Below are 23,256 nucleotides of genomic sequence, written 5' to 3'. Positions count from 1 at the left end.
TCCCAAATAAACCCTCTGACCACCAGAGGGTGTTCTCGAGTGAGTCCAAAATAAATGGGAGCAAAACAGGGTTTATAAATGTTTTATCATTTTTATTCTGAAATATTTGCTGATTTTCTAAACACATAACAATGGTAAATGTTGCAGTAACGCAGGAAAAAGCTTTTTAAATAAAACCTTTCATTTTTTTGAAGAGTTTTAAGTATTTTAAATGTGCTTTTCCTGTGCCTCCACCAGTTTCAGCTCACAGTAGCAGTAATGTTAGAATCTCTGCTGCTTAAAACCTGTTAACTGATTATGAAATTAAAAACATACAGGTCAAATTTCTTTGCTTGATTCGAAAAATACTTCAATATACTTTCTTAAATTAAAAGAATATCGATTAAAAGTAGTATAACTTAATATTTTTTATTTTAGTTTTTAGCTTTTAGCTCTATTCACCTCCATTCATTTTGAGCTCGCTCTCGGGCTCCCTCTAGCGGTGGGAGGCGCTCTATAACCCGGCTCCGGTAGAGGCGCGTTAGCATTAGCCGCTAAAGCTAGGCTAGGCTGTGTAACTTAGTTGTGTAGTGTCGCTGAGCGCTGCCCACATGTACTCCGCTCCCTCCGTAGCTAAGCGCGAGTGCACGGAGCTGCGCGCGGGGATCCCGGGAGAGCCGTACAGCGTCTCCGTGCTGAAGGAGGGATACTGCACCGCGCAGCCGGACGGGACTTTCCGGGCTGACGGTACGATCTCACTGATTACCGGACCCCGCACCGTGCTGGTGGACACGGGCGGCCCGTGGGACCGGGAGCTGCTGATCCGCAGGCTGGAGGAGAGGAGCCTCAGCCCGGCGGATGTGTCCGTGGTGGTCGGTACTCACGGGCACTCGGATCACATCGGGAACCTGAACCTGTTCCCGGAGGCGACGGTAGTAGTGGGCTGTGATATCAGCCGGGGGGACACGTACCTGCCCAACCAGCTGGCAGAGGGCCAGCCCTACATCATCGATGACCACGTGAGTGTTCACGCTTTATTATTGACTAAAGTATCGTAAAGCTGGAGCACGTGCTCTTACAGTTGCGTTGGTAAAAAAAAAAAAAATATATATATATATATATATATTTTTTTTTTTTTTTAATGCACTCAATCACTCCTAAAACAAGTCCCAGCACCTCTAAAAGTAAAAGCAAAAAGTTGTTTTTAAACAGAAGTTTGTCTATGGAAATGAAAAAAAAAACTATATAAAACTAAAGTTTGCTTGTGTTAAGAACTTGAAAAAAATACTTGAAGCTAAACTGCAGAGAAGGCACAGTTTCATTTGATACATTAGCCAGATAATATACTGCTATAAACAAATGCTGTCTCTGCTGCTCCGTGCTGTTTTTACACTAAGCATGCTATGTGCAGCGTTCACTGCTCACAGCCACCTGACTCCGTTTACTATGTATACATCTGTGCTGCATGTCCCTTTGAAAACAGTGTTTGAAAGCACAGTGGCTATTTTTTTTTTTTTGCATTCTATGTTAAAGCAGCTTCACACTGCAAAGATGCACATTATATATGCTTTCCTGATCCCACACCAGATAGCTCTTACCAATCAAAAGAGAAAATGTGCTCATGTGGTTTATTGGTGCACATTTTGGTGCTTTTATGTTTGTGCCTGTGTAAAATCCAACCAAACAGAGAGAAAACACCCTTTTATATTCAGCAAATTAAGCTCTAATTAAAAAATCCGTACATTCAAGCTATATAATTGCATTCTACATTCCTTACATTCCTTCATTTAAATATGCACTAGAAAACTTGTCTTAAGAAGAACAAGTGTGATTGTTCGCAGTTAATCACAGAATATTGTTTTGATTAATCAGACTATATTTTTAATCGATTGACTTTTATTTTACTCAGATTAAATTTGGATTTTAACTATTGCAATATAGCACCATGCTTACAGTTTTCATAATATATCATGATATAAAAATATATAGGTTATTATTGCTAACTTGATCTGATATTGGGATGTTTGCAAAATATCATTATATTTTATAATAATTAGACAACATGATTTTGTGTTTACTGATGTTTAAATCCTGTTAATCCTGTAGCTGTCCGTCATCCCCACGCCTGGCCACACCGGCAGGGACGTCAGCGTCCTGGTTAAAGGGACGTCAGCGGGGACGGTTCTGGTTGCGGGGGACTTGTTTGAGTGCTGTGATGATGAAGACTCCTGGAAGGACCTCAGTGAGAACCCCGAGCTGCAGGAGATTGGCCGACAGAAAGCTCTGCAGGAAGCTGACGTCATTATTCCTGGACATGGACCCCTGTTCAGAGTGCACCGGACCCCCCAGAGCTGACTGAGAGGATGTGTATTCAAAGCACTGGACTTATTTTTTTATCACCCAATAAATTACTATTTTAAAACCTAATTTCAGTACATAAGTTGCTTTCATTGGTGCTTTCACAAATTCGGGCCTGCTGATTGGATTTGGACACAGATACATTTCACAGGTAAAAAAAAAAATAATACAACACCATGTTACATGTTTAATACTAAAGTAATCCAAACTATGAAGAAAAACATTTGGAATTATTCAATAAACAAACCAGAATATGTTTTATATTTTAGATTATTCAAAGTAGCATCTCTCGTTCAGATGATTTTCTCAGTTAGATTTATGAGGTAGAGTCACCTGAAATGTTCAGCTTTTCAGTTAACAGCTGTGCTGAACTCATCAAGAGTTTAATTACTTGAATTTATTGTCTCTTCATGTGTTTGAGAGCATCAGTTGTAAAGTTGTGAAGAGGTAGAGTTGTTATACAGTGAATAGCTCTATTTGAATAATGTTCTAATCCAGACTATGGCAAGAACTACTCAACTAAGTAAAGAAAAAAAATACTTTAAGAAATGAAGGTGTGTCCAAACTTTGGTGCTGTACATATCAAATAAGATAAAAGTATTTTAAACATGGTGGATAAACGTGAAATATTTCTCCTGGCTTGTGTTAACAATTTTTTTTGTTGCAGGTTAAACGGGCTTGTTTAAAAATACAGGATGAAAATTATTATTATTATTACAATTTTTGAGCCATAAACTACACAATTCTTGGACTACATTAGTGTAGTAAATTTGAATATGGAAAATGACTGATTTTAATTGTTTCTTATCTTTTATGTTAACATACAGTACATACAAACACACACAGCCCATTAGCATGTTTCCTTTCCAAAAGCTCTCCATTAAACTTTTACCCACAATAAAAGATCATTTTAAAAGCATCAAAAAAGCTTAAGTCCTAATATGAACAACAGTATATAAAAGATATACATACAGGGGTTGGACAATGAAACTGAAACACCTGGTTTTAGATCACAATAATTTATTGTCTCGACAGACAGTTCTGGTGGAAACAGGAGAGTTGAGGTGCACATTAAATTCTGCCGTGATTTGATCAGCCGTGGTTTTATGTTTTTTGGATACAATCCGGGTTAGCACCCGAACATCCCTTTCAGACAGCTTCCTCTTACAGCGACCACAGTTAATCCTGTTGGATGTGGTTGGTCCTTCTTGGTGGTATGCTGACATTACCCTGGATACCGTGGCTCTTGATGCATCACGAATACTTGCTGTCTTGGTCACAAATGCTCCAGCAAGACGTGCACCAACAATTTGACCTCTTTTGAACTCTGGTTGTGTGCATAATGTTGTGTGCATTGCAATATTTTGAGCAGAACTGTGCTCAAAACTGTATGTGTATATATATATATATGTATATATATATATAAATATATATATATATTCATGAACTGCTAATGTATGGTTATACATTAGTAATACTCATTATACTCAAGTAATACTCATTTATGTTGGTACAAAAATGTTTATTGTTTTAATATAAAAGGCCACTGGTTTGATTTTTCTATGTACAGTGTTTTGCTCATATCAGATTACACTTAACTGTAAATCATGGGTGAGGTTTACGTCTTGCTTTATGGGGCCCAAAAACGTACATTTATTTCATTAAAATGCATTTAAAGATAATTTCAAAAATTACATTAAGATTTTTCCGTTGTCCATAGCTTCATTCATTCATTCATTCTGATCTTTACACATTTACTAAAAACAAATTTTGTATAAAATCTGATATTTATATTTCGTAATCGCAAAATGTCAGTGTACAAAATATTAGAATGTAATATAAGTTTTCAGTTACAATAAAATACAAAAGCAAATGCCATTCCAGTCTATGTTATGTTATCAGCATTAGTAAGTATAAAACCCAGTCCTGTCTGTTGTTGTTTTTTGCAGTTTGTTTATGTTGTCAGTAGAGCTGCAACTAATTATTATTTTGGTTGTCAACTAATCTGATAATTATTCTTCTTATTAGTCGATTAGTCGACTGACTGTTTTTGCCATGCCCACCATGCCATGCTTCCTGTGTGTACAGGTTCTGTTTCAAAATGACAGAAACAGCAAAACATGTAATTCAAATGCTCACAAATGTGAAATGTTCTGATATTTAGTGAGTAAATGTGTAATCGATTGTGTTTGGGCACTTTTTTTTTGCAGACACAGGATGAGCTGAACAGCCCTGAACCCTCCAACATTGCATTGTGTTTCTGTCATCAGCACTTTTAGTAATGCACTGCAGTTACAAATTGACTTGATTAGTCAGTAATGAAGTTTGCAGTCAACAAATTTTTATAGTCTACATTATCGATTATATCGACTAATCGTTGCAGCCCTAGACCTCTAGTCATGTTGAGTCAGTTAACACAGCCAGAGGTTCATTTCTTATTTTAAATAAAGGCCTCCATCCTAAGCTTCACTGCTGGTTGGACAAGGCTTTACGATGTCCTCCACTTCAATGACCTCCACCACCAGATCTCTGATGGCCTTTATGCAGTCCAGCGGCTCTTCTCCATCTGCATCTGAAGAGCTTGAGCAGTCCGCATCGCCTCCACTTAGAATGGGCACTGACTCTGGAAGGTTTTCGCCCTCAACTAGAGGAACTGTGTTGGAGGAAAGTTCTTGGGAATCTTTTTCATTGACCACAGTGTCCTTCCCAGTTGCATCACTCTGGATCAATGGCTCGCTTCTGACTGTGCAGTCAACAGATGGACCAGATGGATCAGAAGACGTGGTCTCCATTGGAGACGTTGGGTCGTCATTGTCTTTAGACTCTGAATCTGTTGGAACTTCAATGGTGGAAGCCTCAGGTTTGGGTGTACCAATGCATGGCTCAACAGGAGCTGATGTTTCTGGTTCTGAGACCGTCTGAGCCTCCATGTTTTCCTTCTCCTCATCTTCTGCAAGAGGAACTGCACTTCCTGCTGCCACTCCAGCTGGTGGGATAAGATATACAGCCTTGTCTGTAGCTTGCTGTTGTTCACTGGACGATCCGGGATCCTTTGATATGACAATCGTCGGGCAATCGTTGAGACTCAACGATGCCAAAGTTGTGACCGTCACGGCTTCGCTCTGACTTTCAGCTTCACTCTGAGCTTCAGCTTCTAGGGTGGATGGAGCCACATCAGGTTTATCAGCAGAAGTATCACATGGAACCAAAGATGGATCAACAGCTGCAGACACCTCAGTCTTGGATTCAGCCTCAGAAGCAGTTGCTGCAACCTCGGATGCTGGTGAAGAGTCTCCAGGACTAGATGCTTCAGCAGGAATCTCTTGGTTCTCCTCCGCTGGAATGTCTTGGTTGCTCTGCTTTTTTGATTGGCTCTCCAAGCAGCCATTGCCCACCAATGGGGAGGTGGTGTTCTCCTCAGGTTTTCGTGTGAGGGGGACTTTGGATGGACTGGATGGGGCGGAGAGAGGGGGCGTCCGGCTGTCGTTTAGGCTGCTCTGACTGATGCACTGCAGGTCCGTGCTGTCCACGAACAGGTTGTTCTTCTTCAGGCTGGCAGCTTCCTTCACCACTGAGTGGGAAAAAGGAGAAGCAAGCGTTAAAAACATGTTTTAAACACCAATAAGATACTGTCACTCTATTTTTTTTTACTGTTTTCTGATCAGTGCCCGCTTTCATACCTTTTTAAAACATTTTTTTCGTCATATTTTCTTACACTCTTAATATATTATGCCATACACTATATGGGGCAGGTTTCCAGAATACAGATAAGGCCTAGTGTTTGACTACACAGCAACACTGATAACAAGGTTGTGTGTTCAATTCCCAGGTCTGCTCTCTCAAATCCAAGGGTGCCCTAGAATAGCTGACCCTGTGCTCTCACCGCTGCTTTCATTTTTTTGCACTGGATCTTTGAAAAGGTGGTGGGTTCAATACCCAGGTCTTCTAAGCTTCCACTCTGCTCCAGGGGTGCATGGAATGGCTGGCGCTCCAACCCCTGCTTTATCATTTTAGACAGCTCTGGTTCAGTAGTAAGAGTGCTGGTTACTGATAACAAGGTTGTGGGTTCAATACCCAGGTCTGGTAAGCCTCCACTGTTGGCCCCTTATCCTTCTCTGCTCTAGTGGTGCCTTACAATGGCTAACCCTGTGCTTTGACTCCAGCTTTCGTATTCTGGGCAAGGTTGATGACAGGGTTGTAGGTTTGATACCCACGTCTGCTAAATTTTCACTGTTGGGCCCCTTATACTGTCATATAATTGCTGTCATAGAATTGCTGGTGCTCCGTCCCCTGTTTTCTCATTGCGGGCAGCTGTGGCTCAGTAGTAAGAGTGCTGGTTACTAATAACAAGATTGTGGGTTCAGTACTCAGGTACTGACCCCTGCTTTCTCATTCTTGTCACAAGTTGCTCAGTGGTTTTTGCACTGGGTCTTTAAAAATGTTGTGGGTTCAATTACCCTTGATCCCATAATCTTCTCTGCTCCAAGGGTGCAATTGAATGGCTAACCCTGTGCTCTCACCCCTGCTTTCTCTTTTGTGGCATGAGTTGATTAGTGGTTAGTGCACTGGGTCTATGAAAAGGTTGTGGGTTCAATACCCAAGTCTTCTTAGCTTCCACTGTTGGGCTTTAATCCTTCTCTGCTCCAGGTTGTGCATTAGAACAGTTGACCCTGTGCTCTGAACCCTGCTTTTTTATTCAGGGCAGTGGTTGGTCAGTGGTTAGAGCACTGGGTCTAGGAAAAGGTTGTGGGTTCAATACCCAGGTCTTCTTAGCTTCCACTGTTGGGCTTTTATCCCTCTCTGCTCAAGGGGTGCATTAGAACAGTTGACCCTGTTTTCTGAACCCTGCTTTTTTATTTAGGGCAGTGGTTGGTCAGTGGTTAGAGCACTGGGTTATTGATGACGGGGTTGTGGGTTCAATACCCACATGTTTGCCAAAAGAATTACTCGTTACTGGATATTAATAATAACTCAATATTACTGTCTCAGACGGGTTTAACCATGAACCAATTTACCTTTGTTGACTTCGTTATTCAGGATGTTGAGCAGTAAATCCTCGTAGACGTTCTCCACCTGAATGAAGTTTGTGTAATCAGCGAAGATGTACTGCTCATAGTTCTGCAGCTCCTACAACACAACAAACAAAGTCACAAAATATTAAAATGTACTAGTTAACTGGTATTTGATCACTATATAAGTATTTTTCACTTTACTTTTCAAGTTTTTCATATAAAAATTACAGGAATGCACTGTCTATTAAAATGTCATGTAACATTACAAGTCAATTCTGTAAAAATTAAATACAAGATGTATTTGGTTTTAAAATTTTGACAAACTAAAACTATAAATGTAAAATAAATGTGTTCTTTATGGATAAGGAGTAAAAAAATTGCCAAAAAATGTTTGTTACAATATGGTAATTTTCTGGTACCCCTGCTGCCAGAGATTTGTATTGTTTGTTTAACTTTTTTTTTTACATTTATTTTATTTAATCGGGTGTTACGTACAGTTTTGCAGGAGGGGGCCAGGTTCCTCCTGATGGCTGGCAGGGTGATGTCCACCAGAGCGTCCTGGAAAATCTTCTTCCTCACTGTACTGCTGTCATAGTCATATTGCTGGAAAAGACACAAACAGCATAATTAATATAAATTTAAAAAACAGCTATTTTCATCTTTTTTCATTTTTAAGTATTTTCATTAATTAAATACATGAATAATATTGATTATATTATTGATATTAGAAATAATAATTATAATTATCACCATATATGTGTGTATTAAGTATGCATTTACATACTTTATGAACTTTCATCTTTTTTTTTTTTAGGAATTTAGAAATTACAAATATTTATATAGTTTCTAATACATGTCCTGCTTTTCTTTCCTTTTCTTTACTTGTACTCCTAGTGTAATTTTAATGAAGGCATAAGTGTGGGTGGTGCTACAGTTAAGTGTATGATTGTTAGTTGGAGGCAGGATAATCACCTTCAGCACTCTGAGTTTGGCTTTCTCCATCACTGTGGCCAGTTTGTCCGGTTTGTCCTTAAAGGCCGGTTGAAGCAGCGTGTCGAATGTGTATACAGCGTTCTCCATCAGCTAAAAACACACAACACAAAGGGTTATGGGTCATTGACATTTCATAACTTTCACAAAAATAATTTAATAATTTTCATATTTATAAAATTTCAGACTACATGGAAATAATATTTCCCAGCTTAATCATTTTATATTTTCACTTGCATCCCACCCTGTTATTGCAAGCTGCATGACAGGATGGACAATTTATTTAAAAATAGTTCATGTTGACCTCATTCTGTTTAAAAATACATTTAGATTTTCTAAATTTACTTTAATTTCTGTGATTTTTTACTGCAACAGGGTGGACAGATTAAGCTTTACCGCTTTAAACTCAGTATGGAGACAATATGAGAAATGATTAAGTGAATGTAATCTTATTAACTGCTTGAGAAAAAGGCTGCAGTAAATGTTTTCAGTCCCTTAAATATAAAACAGTGTAAAGGTTGTGATGTCACTGACTGATAATGTCAAATGATACTTTCTTAAAGGAGCGAGGTTATCCCAAGATGACAGGGTGGACAGGAAATGATTGCACATATTTCAATAGCTTGATATATGTAAGAAATGTAATTTAATATATAAGTAATAGTGCATATTTTAAAAAAGTGTTATTGAACCATGATTACACAAAGAATGATAACACTCAAATCAAAGGAATCATATGCAGAAAATGTACAAAACGTGCTTTAAAGTGAAGGTTAATGTTATTCCTCTGTATGTTTAATAATGTGAGCATTCAGAGTAAATGTATTATAATGTGAAGAATGTACTGTTACACAGTGTTAGTATGTAATTTAAACAACTATAACTATGCTGCAAAACAAAAGACTGTTATACTGATATTGCCCTATAAATATAAATTATTAGTAGTGTAATATTAGTCCTGAGCTACTCCCTGATGTCCTGCAGGGGGAGCCACTGCTCTGAGTCAGATTAGTAAATACTCTGTCAGACACACAGCTTTTCCTGTTAACCACTGTTTACAAAACAGCAGAATTCACTATTTAACCGCTAAGAAAATTAGCATTAGCGCTATCTTCAGAAAGCAGTGACAGCAGGAAGACATTTGTACTTTAGCTGTACTTTAGCACTGGAGCGATACTGCTAATGTAGATAACAACTTCTACCAAGTGGATGATTACACTCCAGTTAGCACCAATTAGCACAATGCTAATGTATTTATACCTGTTTTTACACAAGTAAGAAAAGGTCTATGGTCTATACAATACATGCTCATGAAGCTGTTGATAGCCATGCCCTGGTTGTGCTAAGTATCGCAGTAAAGTACCATCCAAACGACTCACAGGCTTCATTAACATTACCAGGCCAAAGTGACTCAAATCTGCATTTTTTTCACAATGTGGCTAAGATCTGATTTTTTCATGGTTGTGTGAACGTGCCAAATTAAATTTTTTTTAAATCAGATTTTAGTCACTTTCATATGTGGTCCCAAACTGAATATGAATCCGCTCCACAGACATACGACATTAATGTGAATGGTCAAATCAAATTCATGCGAAATTCAAGTGTCTTTTTGCTTTTACGCATTAATTATGCTACGGGTTTCTCTCTCGTACCCACACATCTCTTGGAGCAGCTGTGCATCTATAGCTGCAAAAACAGCAAAAGCAAATTGCCTGGCCTTTTCTGTCCTCCTCGACCTGAACATGAACTTCAGACCAGCTGTTTACTGTTTCTCCACTCCAGCAAAAGATGCTCCACATATGAGCTGCTAACTCATCCATTTCCCCTTTATGAATCTACAAGTCGTCTCTCAAATATAATATTTTTGTTGTTGGTGAAGAAGGAGACGTTTATACAGGTATCAATGTGAGCATGTGAGGCGTTTCAGGGACAGATTTGCTCACATTACATACAGATACAGATCACTTACATTTGTGAATGTGAACCATCAAGATAGCCAAATCTGATCTAAGCAAAAAATCGAATTTGAGAAATGTGGCGTCCAAAATTTGCTAAAAACATTGTGTCTAAAACACCAAACTGTGCTGAACTCCAGATCTCATTACTTGATTACAGGCCAACCACTGTAGTAAGACCATCTGACCCTGTGATGGTCCCCAGCTGCACCCTGAGGCCCACCTGCTGCATGTGGCTCTGGGTGGTGTGAACCAGCAGTGTGGAATTGGAGAATTTGAAGCGGTTCCTGAGCTCCTGCAGCTGCTCCTTCAGGACAGTCACATGCTGATAACAGTCCTCCAGCTGGGCACGACCCACCTCGTCCAGCGTCTACGATTCAGAACACAAACACAGACAGGGTCAGAGTCACAGATTTAATCGCTTCTATATGAATGAATGATGATAATCCATGTCTGGATATGGAGGAGAGTGGAACAACCTGTCAACTAATGTTCTGACAAACCCATGCCCAATAAGCAATATAAAAAGTTAGTTCTATAATTAAACAATTTCTGATAGGATCAGATGTTATTGTCAGACTGTAAAAACTACACACTACGACACTGAAAGTAATAAAAGTGAATTCAATCCAGTATGAATCTGAATGTGTTCAATTGTACAGTCTGACAGTAATCAAGGTAGGTTAATCCAGTATGAATCTGCAGTGTGTGTAGTTTATTCAGTCTGACAGTAATAACTTTGGAGTGTTTTTATTCCAGTATGAATCGGCAGTGTGTGTACTTTATACAGTCTGAGAGTAATAATTATAGGCTGATTATAATCCAGTATGAATCTGCAGTGTGTGTAGTTTATATAGTCAAACAGTAATAACTGTGGAGTGATTTTAATCCAGTATGAATCTGCAATATGTGTGGTTTATACAGTCTGACTCTAATAATTATAGGTTGGTTATAATCCTGTATGAATCTGAAGTGTGTGTAGTTTATATAGTCAAACAGTAATAACTGTGAAGTGATTTTAATCCAGTATGAATCTACAGTATGTGTAGTTCATACAGTCTGAAGGTAATAATAATTGTAATTTAATTTGAATCCAGTATGAATCTGTAGTGTGTGTAGTTTACACAGTCAAAGAGTAATAATTGTAGGTACATTTAAATCCAGTATGAATATGCCGTGTGTGTATAATTTATACCGTTTGACAGTAATAACTGTGGAGTGATTTTAATCCAGTATGAATCTACAGTTTGTGTACTTTATAAAGTCTGACAGTAATAACTGTGGAGTGATTTTAATCCAGTATGAATCGGCAGTGTGTGTAGTCTGTGAGTCTGAGATTAATAACTTAATGGTTAATTTTGATCTAGTATTTATTTACATAAGTAACTGTGGTGGGATTTAATCCAGTATGAATCTTCAGGGTGTGGTGCTATGACCTTTCAGTTCAGGCTATCTGGGGTAATCTGGGGAAATTACACAGATATTCCCTCTTAAATTCGGGCAGGTTTTATTACGTGTAGTAAAGCAGTGCTTAAGGCTTTGGATTTCATTTAAAATATTTTCAGCCTTATTTATTGTTTGACCCGTACTTTAGTGAGTTCTTCTGGACCTCCTCCCGGAGTGAAGTCCCTGCAGACCCGGCTCAGCTCAGCCTCCAAGCGCTGCCTCACAGCCTGGAAGCCTGAGCTCACCGGCCCCATCAGCTCCTCCAGGATAGACGCCAGATACGGGGCCACACTTTCAGAACAGAACTTCACAGCCGGCTCTGAGACCAGTCCTAAAACACACACACCACCGTACAGTATGAATAGCAGAACATGGAAATAATATGACGTTCCTCTTTAACAGTTTATGCAAACTGATTTTTCTCAAAGAGTGAAACATGAATAAGACTGCATTTCTCGGCCTTGACGTCTCTAAAGGCTCTCCCAAAGGATTTGGAGAATCCTTCAAATGTGGCGGTGAAATACTTTCTTTATGGTGCATCCTTCTAGACCAGCTTAAAACCATTTAGTGAGTTCATACCACGCCTCTGATTTATTATGAGAATGGACTGGATGACTCTAGGAAGGGGAGGAACTCTAAAAATGAAATAGCAACAAAGTTTTTTAATATATCTATGCTGATGGGTGTGGTGGTACATTTCTGGTCTATTCCTATCTAGGCAGTGAGAAACACAGGTGCACCATTGTCTGATTTAAACTCTGACAACAGTCAGATGTCCATTCCTATCATAGCAACACACGCACATAATAGTCATTTAAATGACCTGCTCTCGCACCTTCATAGCATGAACACACAGGTCAGTGTCCTCTGCTGAGAAGCACAGAAGCGCCACACCATTTAAATAGCAATCTGCCAAAGTCAGAGCACACCTGGCTCTTATATGGAATCGCAAAAGACACGATGATTGGTTTATTTCATGTTACGCCAAAAACACACCCATAATTAATTAAGAGAATCTTAATCACCTGACTCACATAAATCCCGAATTTACCAATTTTGCAGTTACCAGATTACTAAACGCACATGCACATTAACAGATTACTGAATCATATCATTAAATTCATGTAAACAACTTGATTGGATTACTGACAAAATCTGATTCTTTGCAGTTTCATATTATTACGTGCCTGTAAGTAAGGTGATTGGATTAATAAGTGCATGTTAATGTGCAGGTCAGATTATTAAGTAAATTGTAATTTCTTTGAATTTAATAAGCAAAGAAAGTTATTAACTGTTCACTTAATAACATTGCATTTAAATGTGTTGATAGGATTACTGACAAAATCTGATTTTCTTAAATTATCAGATTATTAAGTGCATGTGCATGTGTTGGTCAGACTGATTTTTACCAGAATATTAATTGTATTGATCCGATTCCTGAAATAATCAGATTTTTTGCTTGTGCTTTGATCATTAACATGCATGAGCTGATTGGTTGTAACCGACGTCACATGTTAAAACATCACAGCACAATGAAAGCACACACCTTGTAGTTTGGTCTGGAGGAAGGTGCGGGAGTTGATGATCTGATCCATGTGGGAGCGTATGAGCGCCTCCTGCTGTTTGGCCGCCTCCCTGCACTCCTCCTTCAGGCTCTGTAGCCCCTCCCTCAGCTGCTCCTGCACTAGAACATATGTAGCCTCCACCGTCTGTAGAACAAACAAACAACAACAAACTAAATAAATTAATAAATCCAAGCAAATCCAGTCTATCATCAGAAGCTCGCTGGTTCAATCCTTCATAATGCTTTAGCCATACATTACAGCCAGGAGTGGCAGTGCAGGTGGACCATATGTCCAACTGTTTGTTGTGGATACCCTTATAATGAGTGCTGCATTTAGCTGCTACTTTAAGTTGCACCTGTCGATGACACTGATGTCCTCAATCTCTAAAAAGATAGAAAACAGCTGAACATTAGATTTAAAAGGCATTTTAAAGTCTAGATGTTATTTAAACATGGAAAACACAAGTATTTAGTGATTAATTATGTATTCTGTTGAGTTGGGCACTTTTGGAGACACAGAATAAGTTGAGTGTAACCTGTGTGAGTAAGACATTGCGTTTCTGTCCCCATCACTTTGTGTAATGCAGCACTGTTACAAATGAACGGTTAGTCGAAAATTACATTTGTAGTCGACAAATTTAAATAATCAACATTGCTGATTATATCGACTAATCGTTGCAGCCCTACCACGCAGCTTGAGTACTGCCAATAGACTGCCAATAGGACTCTCTGGAGCAGATAAACAAATGTGTCCCTATCGGCACCATGTTTACTCTAATGCCAGGTGTGGCCTTGGGGGGTGGGTGGGTTAAACCCTGAAGTATTGAGCTGTGGAGCAGTGAATGACCCCAAGCTCTTGTAGCTGTATGCATAGAAAATCCTCACCACAATGCTCCAAAATCTACTAGAAAGTCTTCTCTTGACAGTAGAGACAGTAACTCCAACAAAAGCAGGATAAACCTCTTTTAAATACGCTTAATTTTGGTAAAAACAATGAATGAGCATTGTTGGAACTGTACTGTTGGATTACAATTAGAAATGAAAACTAATTCTACACAGCATCCAGCACATTCATCCGCACATGCTAAATGTGGCATCTGTCCCACAAGCCCACTGCCTCCTCTACACAGAGCTGCCTTTGTCTGGTTGCTCCAAATTAGCCAGAGCTGCCTCTTTATAGCGGCGCTGCCAGCTGCTGTGGGCACACAGCGGAGTTTATGTTTCACAAAATTTAACTGAATATGATTTTGGGCACGAAATCAGAGATCGTTTAGAGACCAGAGAACCTGACACAGCTACTGTGAACCAGTGTTCCACAGAAAAGCTTTATTATTAAAAAGAAATAATATCAGACTGACACCGTCTATACTTTCAATAATATAATATTATATTAAAAAAAAAATCCACTTTTTCACTTTTTTTCACACTAAGATGCCAAACATCACGGAACATGAGAACATAGGCTTGAGAATGGCTACATCTGAATACATTGTGAGGTGTTATCTTGTGAGTGAGGTTGTCTGAACACTGGTCAGTATGTTCATGGTAAGATCAGACCCCGCTGACATATCCCACAGGTCAGTGCAGTGTTCTCACACTCTCTACTGCACTTATTCATTTCAGATCAGTAACAAAAATCAACCCCAAAATATTAAAATTGACAGACATAAAAACTAGACAACCATAATGAAACGAAAGGTTTGGAGGACGTGAAATGTTTGATTTGTATTCAGAAAAATATTCATTTTAAAATTAAGCTCTGGAAAGCACAAATTTTATTTATTTATATTTATTTATATTTGTTGCAGATTTACTTTAAATTTGAAAAATATTTAATATTAAAGTTACAATTATGATTTTGAGTACCGTTTCTTTCCAAACATGAAAACTTTATATGTAATCCTTTATATTTTTTTTATGTAATGAGGTATAGAAATCCTCAGATATAGATGTGTAGACCAAGGTGCTGCCACTATAATCAGGAGATCGCTGGTTGGAATCCCGGTCATGCTGCTTGAGCATCAGCAGCCGGAATCCGAGAGAGAACAATCAGCCGAGCCCTTCTAAATATGTTAAAGGAGGCGGCAGATAACTTCACGTGTTGGAGGAGGTGTGTGCTAATCTTCACCCTCCTGGTGTTGGGGCATTAGTAGTGATAGGGGGTGGGATAATCGGCATAAGTAAATTAAGGAGATATAAAGATAAAGATATAGGTGTTTAAATATAAAGATATAGGTGTCTAGAAACATACATTTATGCTGCTGTTGCTTGTATAGCAGTTGTAGTGCAACTGCTATACAAGCAACAGCAGCATAAATGTATGTTTTCTGATATTAGACACCTATATCTTTATATTTAAACATATTTGATAGATTAAGGCAGCTTAGAACCCAGAAGGACTACAAGACAGATTCTGAGCAGGTTATTGTCTCCTCAGAGAAAAAGGTCAGCACTGAGTTTCAGCTAAGACTAGTTAACGAGCAGGTTTAATGTCCTCAGTCTGGTAACCCGGCAACCGGGCTTCGCTCTGGGGAGGAAAGGGTGAAGCAGACATCTCTCCAGTGTTCCTTTAATAGTGCATTTTGATTGTTTTGACTAATTAACAAACAAAGAATATCTCATAGCGGCTTCTGCACACTGTGTTTGTTGATACTGTCAGCTTCTGCAGAAATTCATCACTGGTGTATTTGGGTGTGAGGTGTGAGGATGATGTCACCAACCGTGAACCACACTCTCTTCCTCTCCACCTTCTTCCCCTTCAGCTTGGGCAGCAGCTCCGTCTGCAGCGAGGGCAGGAGCTCCTCCATCACATGGTTGGCCAGCACCTTCACACACACACACACACACACATCTATAAAATATGTCCTATATATACATATATAAACACACACATACAAACGGCACATATACTGTATGGACCAAAGTATCAGGGCACCTGCTCATTCACTGTTTCTTGCAAATCAATGGTATTAGAAAGAGTTTATCCTGCTTTTGTTTGAGTACCTGTCTCTACTCTCCAGAGAAGACTTTCTACTAGATTTTGAAAGAGCACTGCTGTGAGGATTTGACTGAATTCAGTAATTAAACCAAAGCACTAATGAGGTTTAATGTTGGATGATAATCACCCCACCGCACTCCCAAACTCATCCCATCAAGGGAATGGATGGAGTTCCATTATTCCAGGAATCCTGTAGTAACTTTAAAGTGTTAAACAAACCTAAATACACTGTGAAATATTTAGATGCTCTTATCTGGGGAGCTGTTAAATTGTGGTTTCTGATACTGGTAACTCTGAAGAACTTATTCTGTACAACAGAGAGAACTCTTATTCTTCCTTTCCTGGGGCGGTCCTGATGAGAGCCAGTTCCATCATAACCTTTTTGATGGCCACTACACTTGATGATACTTTCAAAGTTCTTAAAATATTTCGGATTGACTGACCTTCATTTCTTTTTCTATTTAGTTTTACCACCATCATGCTACCATTGAAACGATCAGACTGTTTACTCTGTTTTCTCTGGTTTTCCACTGGTTATTCTACATATTTAAGATAGCCCACAGAGTATTCACCAGTATGGAGAAGCTCTGACGCACACTGTTGTCCTGCCAACACACACTGGGTTTAGTGATGTAAAATGAGTCACAGAAACAAGAGCTGTCAGACGACCCTGACTCATCCAGTTAAACTGAGAGTCACCCAGTGGCTGAAATGCCTCATACAATAAAATTACTCTACAGCACCACAGCCTCATATTACTCATCATTCAACATCTGGAAACGGAAACAAATCTGTTTCTAACAATATCAAACCAAACAGATCTATGTTTAAACTGATTCTAATATGATGAACACTTGAACTCTCTGGCTTATGATTATTTTAATACACGGTGAGAACTTGTGAGACTCACACTTCTTATTAAGATTTAACACTTCATACTAGTGCATCTCAAAAAATGTATTATCATTGGAAAGTTACTTTATTTCAGTACTTCGTTTTAAAATGCAAAACACATATTATATAGATGAATCAGTATTTTATTAGAATTAAATTATTACATAAGACCAATTAGTACCTTTGGCAGTGTGGGCAGTGTGCCAAGTCCTGCTGGGAAATGAAACCCGCAAATCTCCATAAAAGTTGTCAGTAGCAGAGGGAAGCATGAAGTGCTGTAAGATTTTCCAGGAAAACACTGAAACACTGCACTGACTTTAGACTTGATAATAAAACACAGTGGATCAACACCAGCAGATGACATGTCTCTCCCAACCATCACTGATCATCAGTAAATTTTACATTTCGTTTGTAAATCAAGGGATCAGAGTCTGGAGGAAGAGTGGAGAGACACACGGTCCAAACTGCTCGAGGTCTAGTGTGAAGTTTCCACCAATCAGTGATGGTTTGGAAATGCAGATTTCATTTTCCAGCAGGACTTGGCACACTGCCCACACTGCCAAAAGTACCAATTGGTCTCATATAATATTCTAATTTTCTGAGACACTGATTTTTGGGGTTTCATTGGCTGTAAGTCATAATCATCAACAATAAAAGTAATAAATACTTTAAATAGATCACTGTGTGTGTAATAGATCTCTACAATATATGAGTTTTACATTTTGAACTGAATTACTGAAATAAAGTAACTTCTTAATGATATTAAAATGTTTTATGATGCACCTGTAGGTGCCTTATATTCCTCTAGCCCACGCTTGGCATTAGGCATAATGTCACTAGGTTCATGTTTGATTATCTGCTTCAGAGAGTCCTATTCTATTGGCAGTACGTATGTATAGTCTTATACAGGGACTGAACAGCCTGTGTTTGTGCATGTGCACATCAGCAATGAATGCAGATTAACTTAAAATAGCTGATTGCAGCGTCCACAAATATTTGGACAGATAGTGTATATAGACAATTATTGGACAGGAAGTAGATGGACCTTTAAAAGTATACAAATGTAAAGTCTCAGAAAACACAGTGTCCTGTTTATTTACTCTGTGTTGTAACAGTATAGTGAAGATGGGCCCAGCCCATCACTATCACGCTTATCCTTTTAATCACAAGATTCACAGATTTCAAAGCTGTATGAGCTGTGTGTGTGTGTTGTGTCTGTTGTGTGTGTGTAAGTTGTATGAGGTGACTGCAGGGGCATCCACGGGAAGTGCAGTAGCAGCACAGGAAACACCTCTGTTTTCCTCTCAGTGTTAAAGGACCCTCCTTTAGCCCCCTTATCGCCCCTCTCATCTCACTGGAAAACACATTAGAGCTGCTATGTGAGCCAGAATAAGTACAACAAAAAGAACATCAAATCTGACTCAATTTGTAAACTGGACGGAAATTCTACAAATAAAAACTACTAGTGCATCTCAAAAAATTGTAATATCATTGAAAAGTAACTTTATTTCATCAATTCAGTTCAAAACGAGACACTCATATATTATATAGATGCATTACATACAGAGTTATCTATTTTAATCGTATCAGAGAAAACAAAAACATGATTGGGACACTATTATGGTGCTAGAGGGCCCATTACCCTTGAACCATTTGTTGTGTAATACTGACGCACTATTAAGTACAACTGTCAGATTTGCATCATATTAAAAAATGAAAATCATATTCACTATCACTCTCTCTGTCTCTCTGGCCTGAAAGGGAGTGTTCTATATGTTTCCCTTGTGGTCACGTCAGTTAGACCGAGATCTAACTAAGGCACACCCATCTGGCAACAGGGGACACCACCTCTCCAAAACACACACACATCACACATCACACACATCGCCTTTTAACTCACAAGTTACCTCTACATTATTCACAGTGCTTTACTATGAGCACACTGGTGAGTCTTCAAACTCAGTTATACAGTGCTGTGAAAAGTATTTGCCCCCTACAGATTTATTTTGTCTGAGGGCTAGACATTCTTCTTCAGGATTTGTTGTTAGAGAGCAGAATTTATGGCTCCCTCATTTACTGTTAACAGTTTTCCAGGTCCAAAGCAGCAAAGCCGTTCCAGATCTTTATACTACCACCACCATGTTTTACGTTCAGTATGTTAGTTATACACCAGATGTAACGGCACACACATCTTCCAAAATGTTCAATTTTTGTCTCATCAGGCCAAAGAATATTTACCCAAAGTCCTGATCACCAAGATGTTTGTTGGCCAATGTGAGGCAGACCTTTGTATTCCTTTTGGTCAGCAGTGATTTTTGGAACACTCCCAGTCATCATTAACACTGACCTTGGCAAGTAAGCATGTGAGATCTGCGGATGTTGTTCTGGGTTCTTTTGTGACCTCCTAGATGAGTTGTCCATGCCTTTTTGGAGTAATTTCAGTAGACCTGTCACTCCTGGAAAGGTTCATAAGTGTTCCATTTTTTCTCTATTTGTGAGTAATAGCTCTTACTGTGGTTCTCTGGAGTCCCAAAGCTTTAGCACTCAAACATAGATTTCTATGACTTTGTTTTCTCATCTTTTCTTGAGTTTCTTTAGATTGGGGCATAACGTATTTCTTTTTGAGATCTTTTAGCTGCTTTTATTTAAGTGATTTCTTGATTATACAGGTTTGGCAGTAATTAGGCCTGGTTGTGGTTAGTGATGAAATTGAACTCAGCTTTCCAAATATATGCTAATGGCAGTAAATTCATGGGGGGCAATAACTTTTTTCACATAGGGCCAGTTTGGTTTGGATTGCATTTTTTCCTTTATAAATAAAATCATTTAAAAACTGCTTTTTTATTTATTTAGGTTCTTTTTGTCTGATATTCAAGTTTGTTTGACAATCAGAAAAACTTAACTATGGCAAAAAAGCAAAAACAAAGAAATCTGTAGGGGGCAAATACTTTTTCGTGCCCCTGTAGATAACACCTCACAACTCCTATAGGTAACACTAAACCGACCCCTAAGGCAACATTTCATGACTAATTTACACACTGCTGTCCCATGACTTTTGGCACTTCAGCATACTGTCCATACGTTTTTAAACGCACCATATGCTTTTAAACACACCTGAAAGTCCGAGCCCACCAGCATCTCCCAGGACTCGTAATGACCCTTCTCCTGCCTGTAGAAATGAATGGCTTTCAGGAAGGCCAGGGTATCACATTCAGTCTTCTTCAGAAAGTCTGCAGAGAGAGAGGAATAGAGAAATGGACAGATTAATATACGAGAACTCGTAAAACTTTGTCTTGTCGCCCATGTTCCTCATCAGCGACGGTTGTGTAATACACTGGAGGAAACTGTGTGAGTCTGAGAAGCTTCCCTTATGTGGTCACCCCGATACCAGAACTATGAGAAAAGGAGGAATAAAGAGAGAGAGAATGAGAAAAATGTGTTGGAATGAGAAAGTAGGACGAGAGAACAGCCCTTGGACAGCATCAGAACTGACATCATATTTAATAAGAAGCCAAAAGGCCTTCAGTATGTGCTTTAGATTAAACAGAAAAGACCAACGGCCCTATCTTATACCCTGTGCTCATTGCTATCTAACACCTCGACAACAGTCTATTTTCACACCTTCTGCCTGTGTCGTTTGAATATCAACGGTGCTTGTGAATATATCTACACTGATGAGCCTGGGGTTCTGGAAGTTAGGTGTGTTCAGGTAAATTTCTGGCGTATTGTTATCTTGGCAATAGAAAACACAGGTTTTACTGAATGAGATTGTTAACAGTCAGATGTTAATTGCTATCTTGGCAGTGTTATGCACACATGAACAAGCAGTAGTGCACAAACCTATAGTGAGTGCCTGTTGGCAGGTATGCAAACTTTTACATCAACAACAAACAGAATGAACGAGCGTGAACGAGCTGGTTAGTTTACTCTATATACAGAGAAGCGCTGGGCACGTCCAGGTTTCTGTTTTATTGCATGTTACAACCAAATCACACCCATGATTAATTAAGATAATTAGTACTTATGCCTTATGCACGTTTTAACGGCACGCAAAGTGTACTTTTCCTGTCTTTATGATAGCAAAGACACACTGACACGCCCTAAATTAAGTGGTGCTAAAATAGGGTCCCAAGTAAAAGACATACAGAAAAAAACATAGTTGCACCCAGAATGAATCAACCTAAAGGAATGAAACTTGGTGGATAGTCATGCCATTTTGTTTTGCTAGAAACAACCAAAACCAAAGTACCAATATTAATGGATTGTTGTCACATGTCAAACAAACAGCAGGCCTGGTGTCATGGTGTAGGGTGCAAATTTGTAGGATGTCAAGTCACTTTTGATACTTATTACAGGCACTCTGACAGCCCAACTTTAAGTTCCTGATGAGAGCCAGTTTCACCATTACCTTTTTAATAGGTTTTGCAACTACACTTGAGTATACTTCAAGGTTTCTTAAAGTATTTTATCTTTACTTAGTTGAATAGTTCTTGATTCTTATAATCTGGATTAGAACATTACTCAAATATTCACTATTCACTGTATACCAACTTCACCTCTTCACAACTTTACAACTGATGCTCTCAAACACTTTATTAAGAGACAAGAAATTCAAGTAATAAACTCTTGATGAGTTCAGCACACCTGTTAACTGAAAGCTGAACATTCCAGGTGAGAAAATCCAGCCAAGATGTGTAAAGCTGTCATCTAAACAAAAGGTGCTACTTTAAAGAATTTAAAATATAAAACTTATTCTGGTTTGTTTAACGTTTTTGTTAATTAAATAATTCCATATGTTTTTCTTCATAGTTTAGATGACTTTAGTGTTAATGTACAATGCAGAACATTTAAAAAAACACTAAAAAACATTGGAAAAACACTGGTGTCATAGTGTATTTAAAATATATATGTAAAACAATAGGCGTCCTGCATACTGCACACCTAAATCACACGCCGAAAGGTGTGAAAACAGCACATGTTTCGGTTCAGAGTGACATAGGGCTAGTACTGATGCTGTGCCCTGCTCTGCAGAAGCATGCTAACCGCTAACAGTCGAGTCACCCAGGCCTTTCCCCACACAGGAAGAGCTGCTCTACTGAGCTGGATATTATTAGAGCGTTACCAAGACCACCGAAGAGAAACCGGTCTAAACCTGGTGATGGGCTTTCTGAGCGTGCCCAGTATGCAGCCTTACTAAATTTATTGCTATATATACAGGACACTTGACAAAAATAATAATACGGCTCTAAGAAGTTGATAGTTGGAATGTAATAAAGCTTAATAATGTATTTGTCAATGTAATGATGATACAATATGATAAGTGATAACAGTATTAGAGTGAAAGGATAAGTTTATTGGGGAAAACTGAAATTAATTAAATAGTAGTAGCCGAATTAGTCTGGTAGCCGATCGTCTCTCACTAAGAGTTACACCACCCACAAGTATCCGCTGAGAGCCTGTTAACAGGGCTGCGACTGGGGGAAGCACTTTTCCATGTTCTGAGACATAACTGTAGTAAAATGGGCTTTATAATTATTTTGTTGGTCAATAAATGTATTTTACACATAATATTGAAGGTGTGTCAAGAACACAGTGTTTTGTAAAGAGTAGAAAGAAGCAGTAGAAAGAGTAGAGCAGACTAGAGAGGAAAGTGATAAGATCTTTTCAGTGGGTGTGGAGCTGGAGGAGTGCTGGTGATGTAGCTGTTTTTATTTTGTCTGTTTATTGCGCTTTAAAAAGGCCCCTCCCACACCATGTGCATGAGAAGTTCTGTGTGTGAATGTGTGTGTGTGTGTGTGTGTGTGTCGCTACAACCTACAATTCAAAGTTAGGCCATTACAAGAATGATGTAATTTGTCTCTTTTTTTGGACGAATAAGATTTTTATTAAGTGTTTTACTAACCATATTGCATGTTTTAGTTACGTTAACCCTAATCCTAAAATTAAGATTAGGAAATATAACATACTATAGATACTAACAAATATCTAATACATATGGGATATCATATGACATATACTGTAGATATAGACGGGTAAATACAAAAATATAGATAGGTAATT

General features: G+C 38.6%; 2 protein-coding genes across 2 annotated transcripts in view; one reads left to right on the top strand and one right to left on the bottom strand.

Annotated features, from left to right (window-relative positions):
- Positions 1 to 501: 501 nt before the first annotated feature.
- Positions 502 to 2,406, top strand: mblac1 (metallo-beta-lactamase domain containing 1). Its single transcript, XM_007245066.4, has 2 exons — positions 502 to 998; positions 2,086 to 2,406. Exons 1-2 carry the CDS (start codon positions 591 to 593, stop codon positions 2,332 to 2,334), a joined length of 657 nt encoding a protein of 218 aa, XP_007245128.3. The 5' UTR covers positions 502 to 590; the 3' UTR covers positions 2,335 to 2,406.
- A 1,365-nt stretch (positions 2,407 to 3,771) lies between these two features.
- niban1b (niban apoptosis regulator 1b) overlaps positions 3,772 to 23,256 on the bottom strand; it is a 54,176-nt gene continuing 34,691 nt past the window's right edge. Inside the window, exons 6-14 of the mRNA XM_022672993.2 lie at positions 20,311 to 20,426; positions 16,025 to 16,129; positions 13,287 to 13,449; positions 11,884 to 12,071; positions 10,518 to 10,664; positions 8,322 to 8,432; positions 7,845 to 7,952; positions 7,353 to 7,464; positions 3,772 to 5,908 (exon numbers count right to left, since the gene is read on the bottom strand). Coding sequence (XP_022528714.2) covers positions 4,797 to 5,908; positions 7,353 to 7,464; positions 7,845 to 7,952; positions 8,322 to 8,432; positions 10,518 to 10,664; positions 11,884 to 12,071; positions 13,287 to 13,449; positions 16,025 to 16,129; positions 20,311 to 20,426 — 2,162 coding nt within the window. The 3' untranslated portion in view covers positions 3,772 to 4,796. The remainder of the gene's footprint in view (positions 5,909 to 7,352; positions 7,465 to 7,844; positions 7,953 to 8,321; positions 8,433 to 10,517; positions 10,665 to 11,883; positions 12,072 to 13,286; positions 13,450 to 16,024; positions 16,130 to 20,310; positions 20,427 to 23,256) is intronic.

Source organism: Astyanax mexicanus, chromosome 18 (assembly GCF_023375975.1).
Source record: "Astyanax mexicanus isolate ESR-SI-001 chromosome 18, AstMex3_surface, whole genome shotgun sequence".
Classification (NCBI taxonomy): domain Eukaryota; kingdom Metazoa; phylum Chordata; class Actinopteri; order Characiformes; family Acestrorhamphidae; genus Astyanax; species Astyanax mexicanus.
This window is presented reverse-complemented; position numbering and strand designations above follow the sequence as displayed.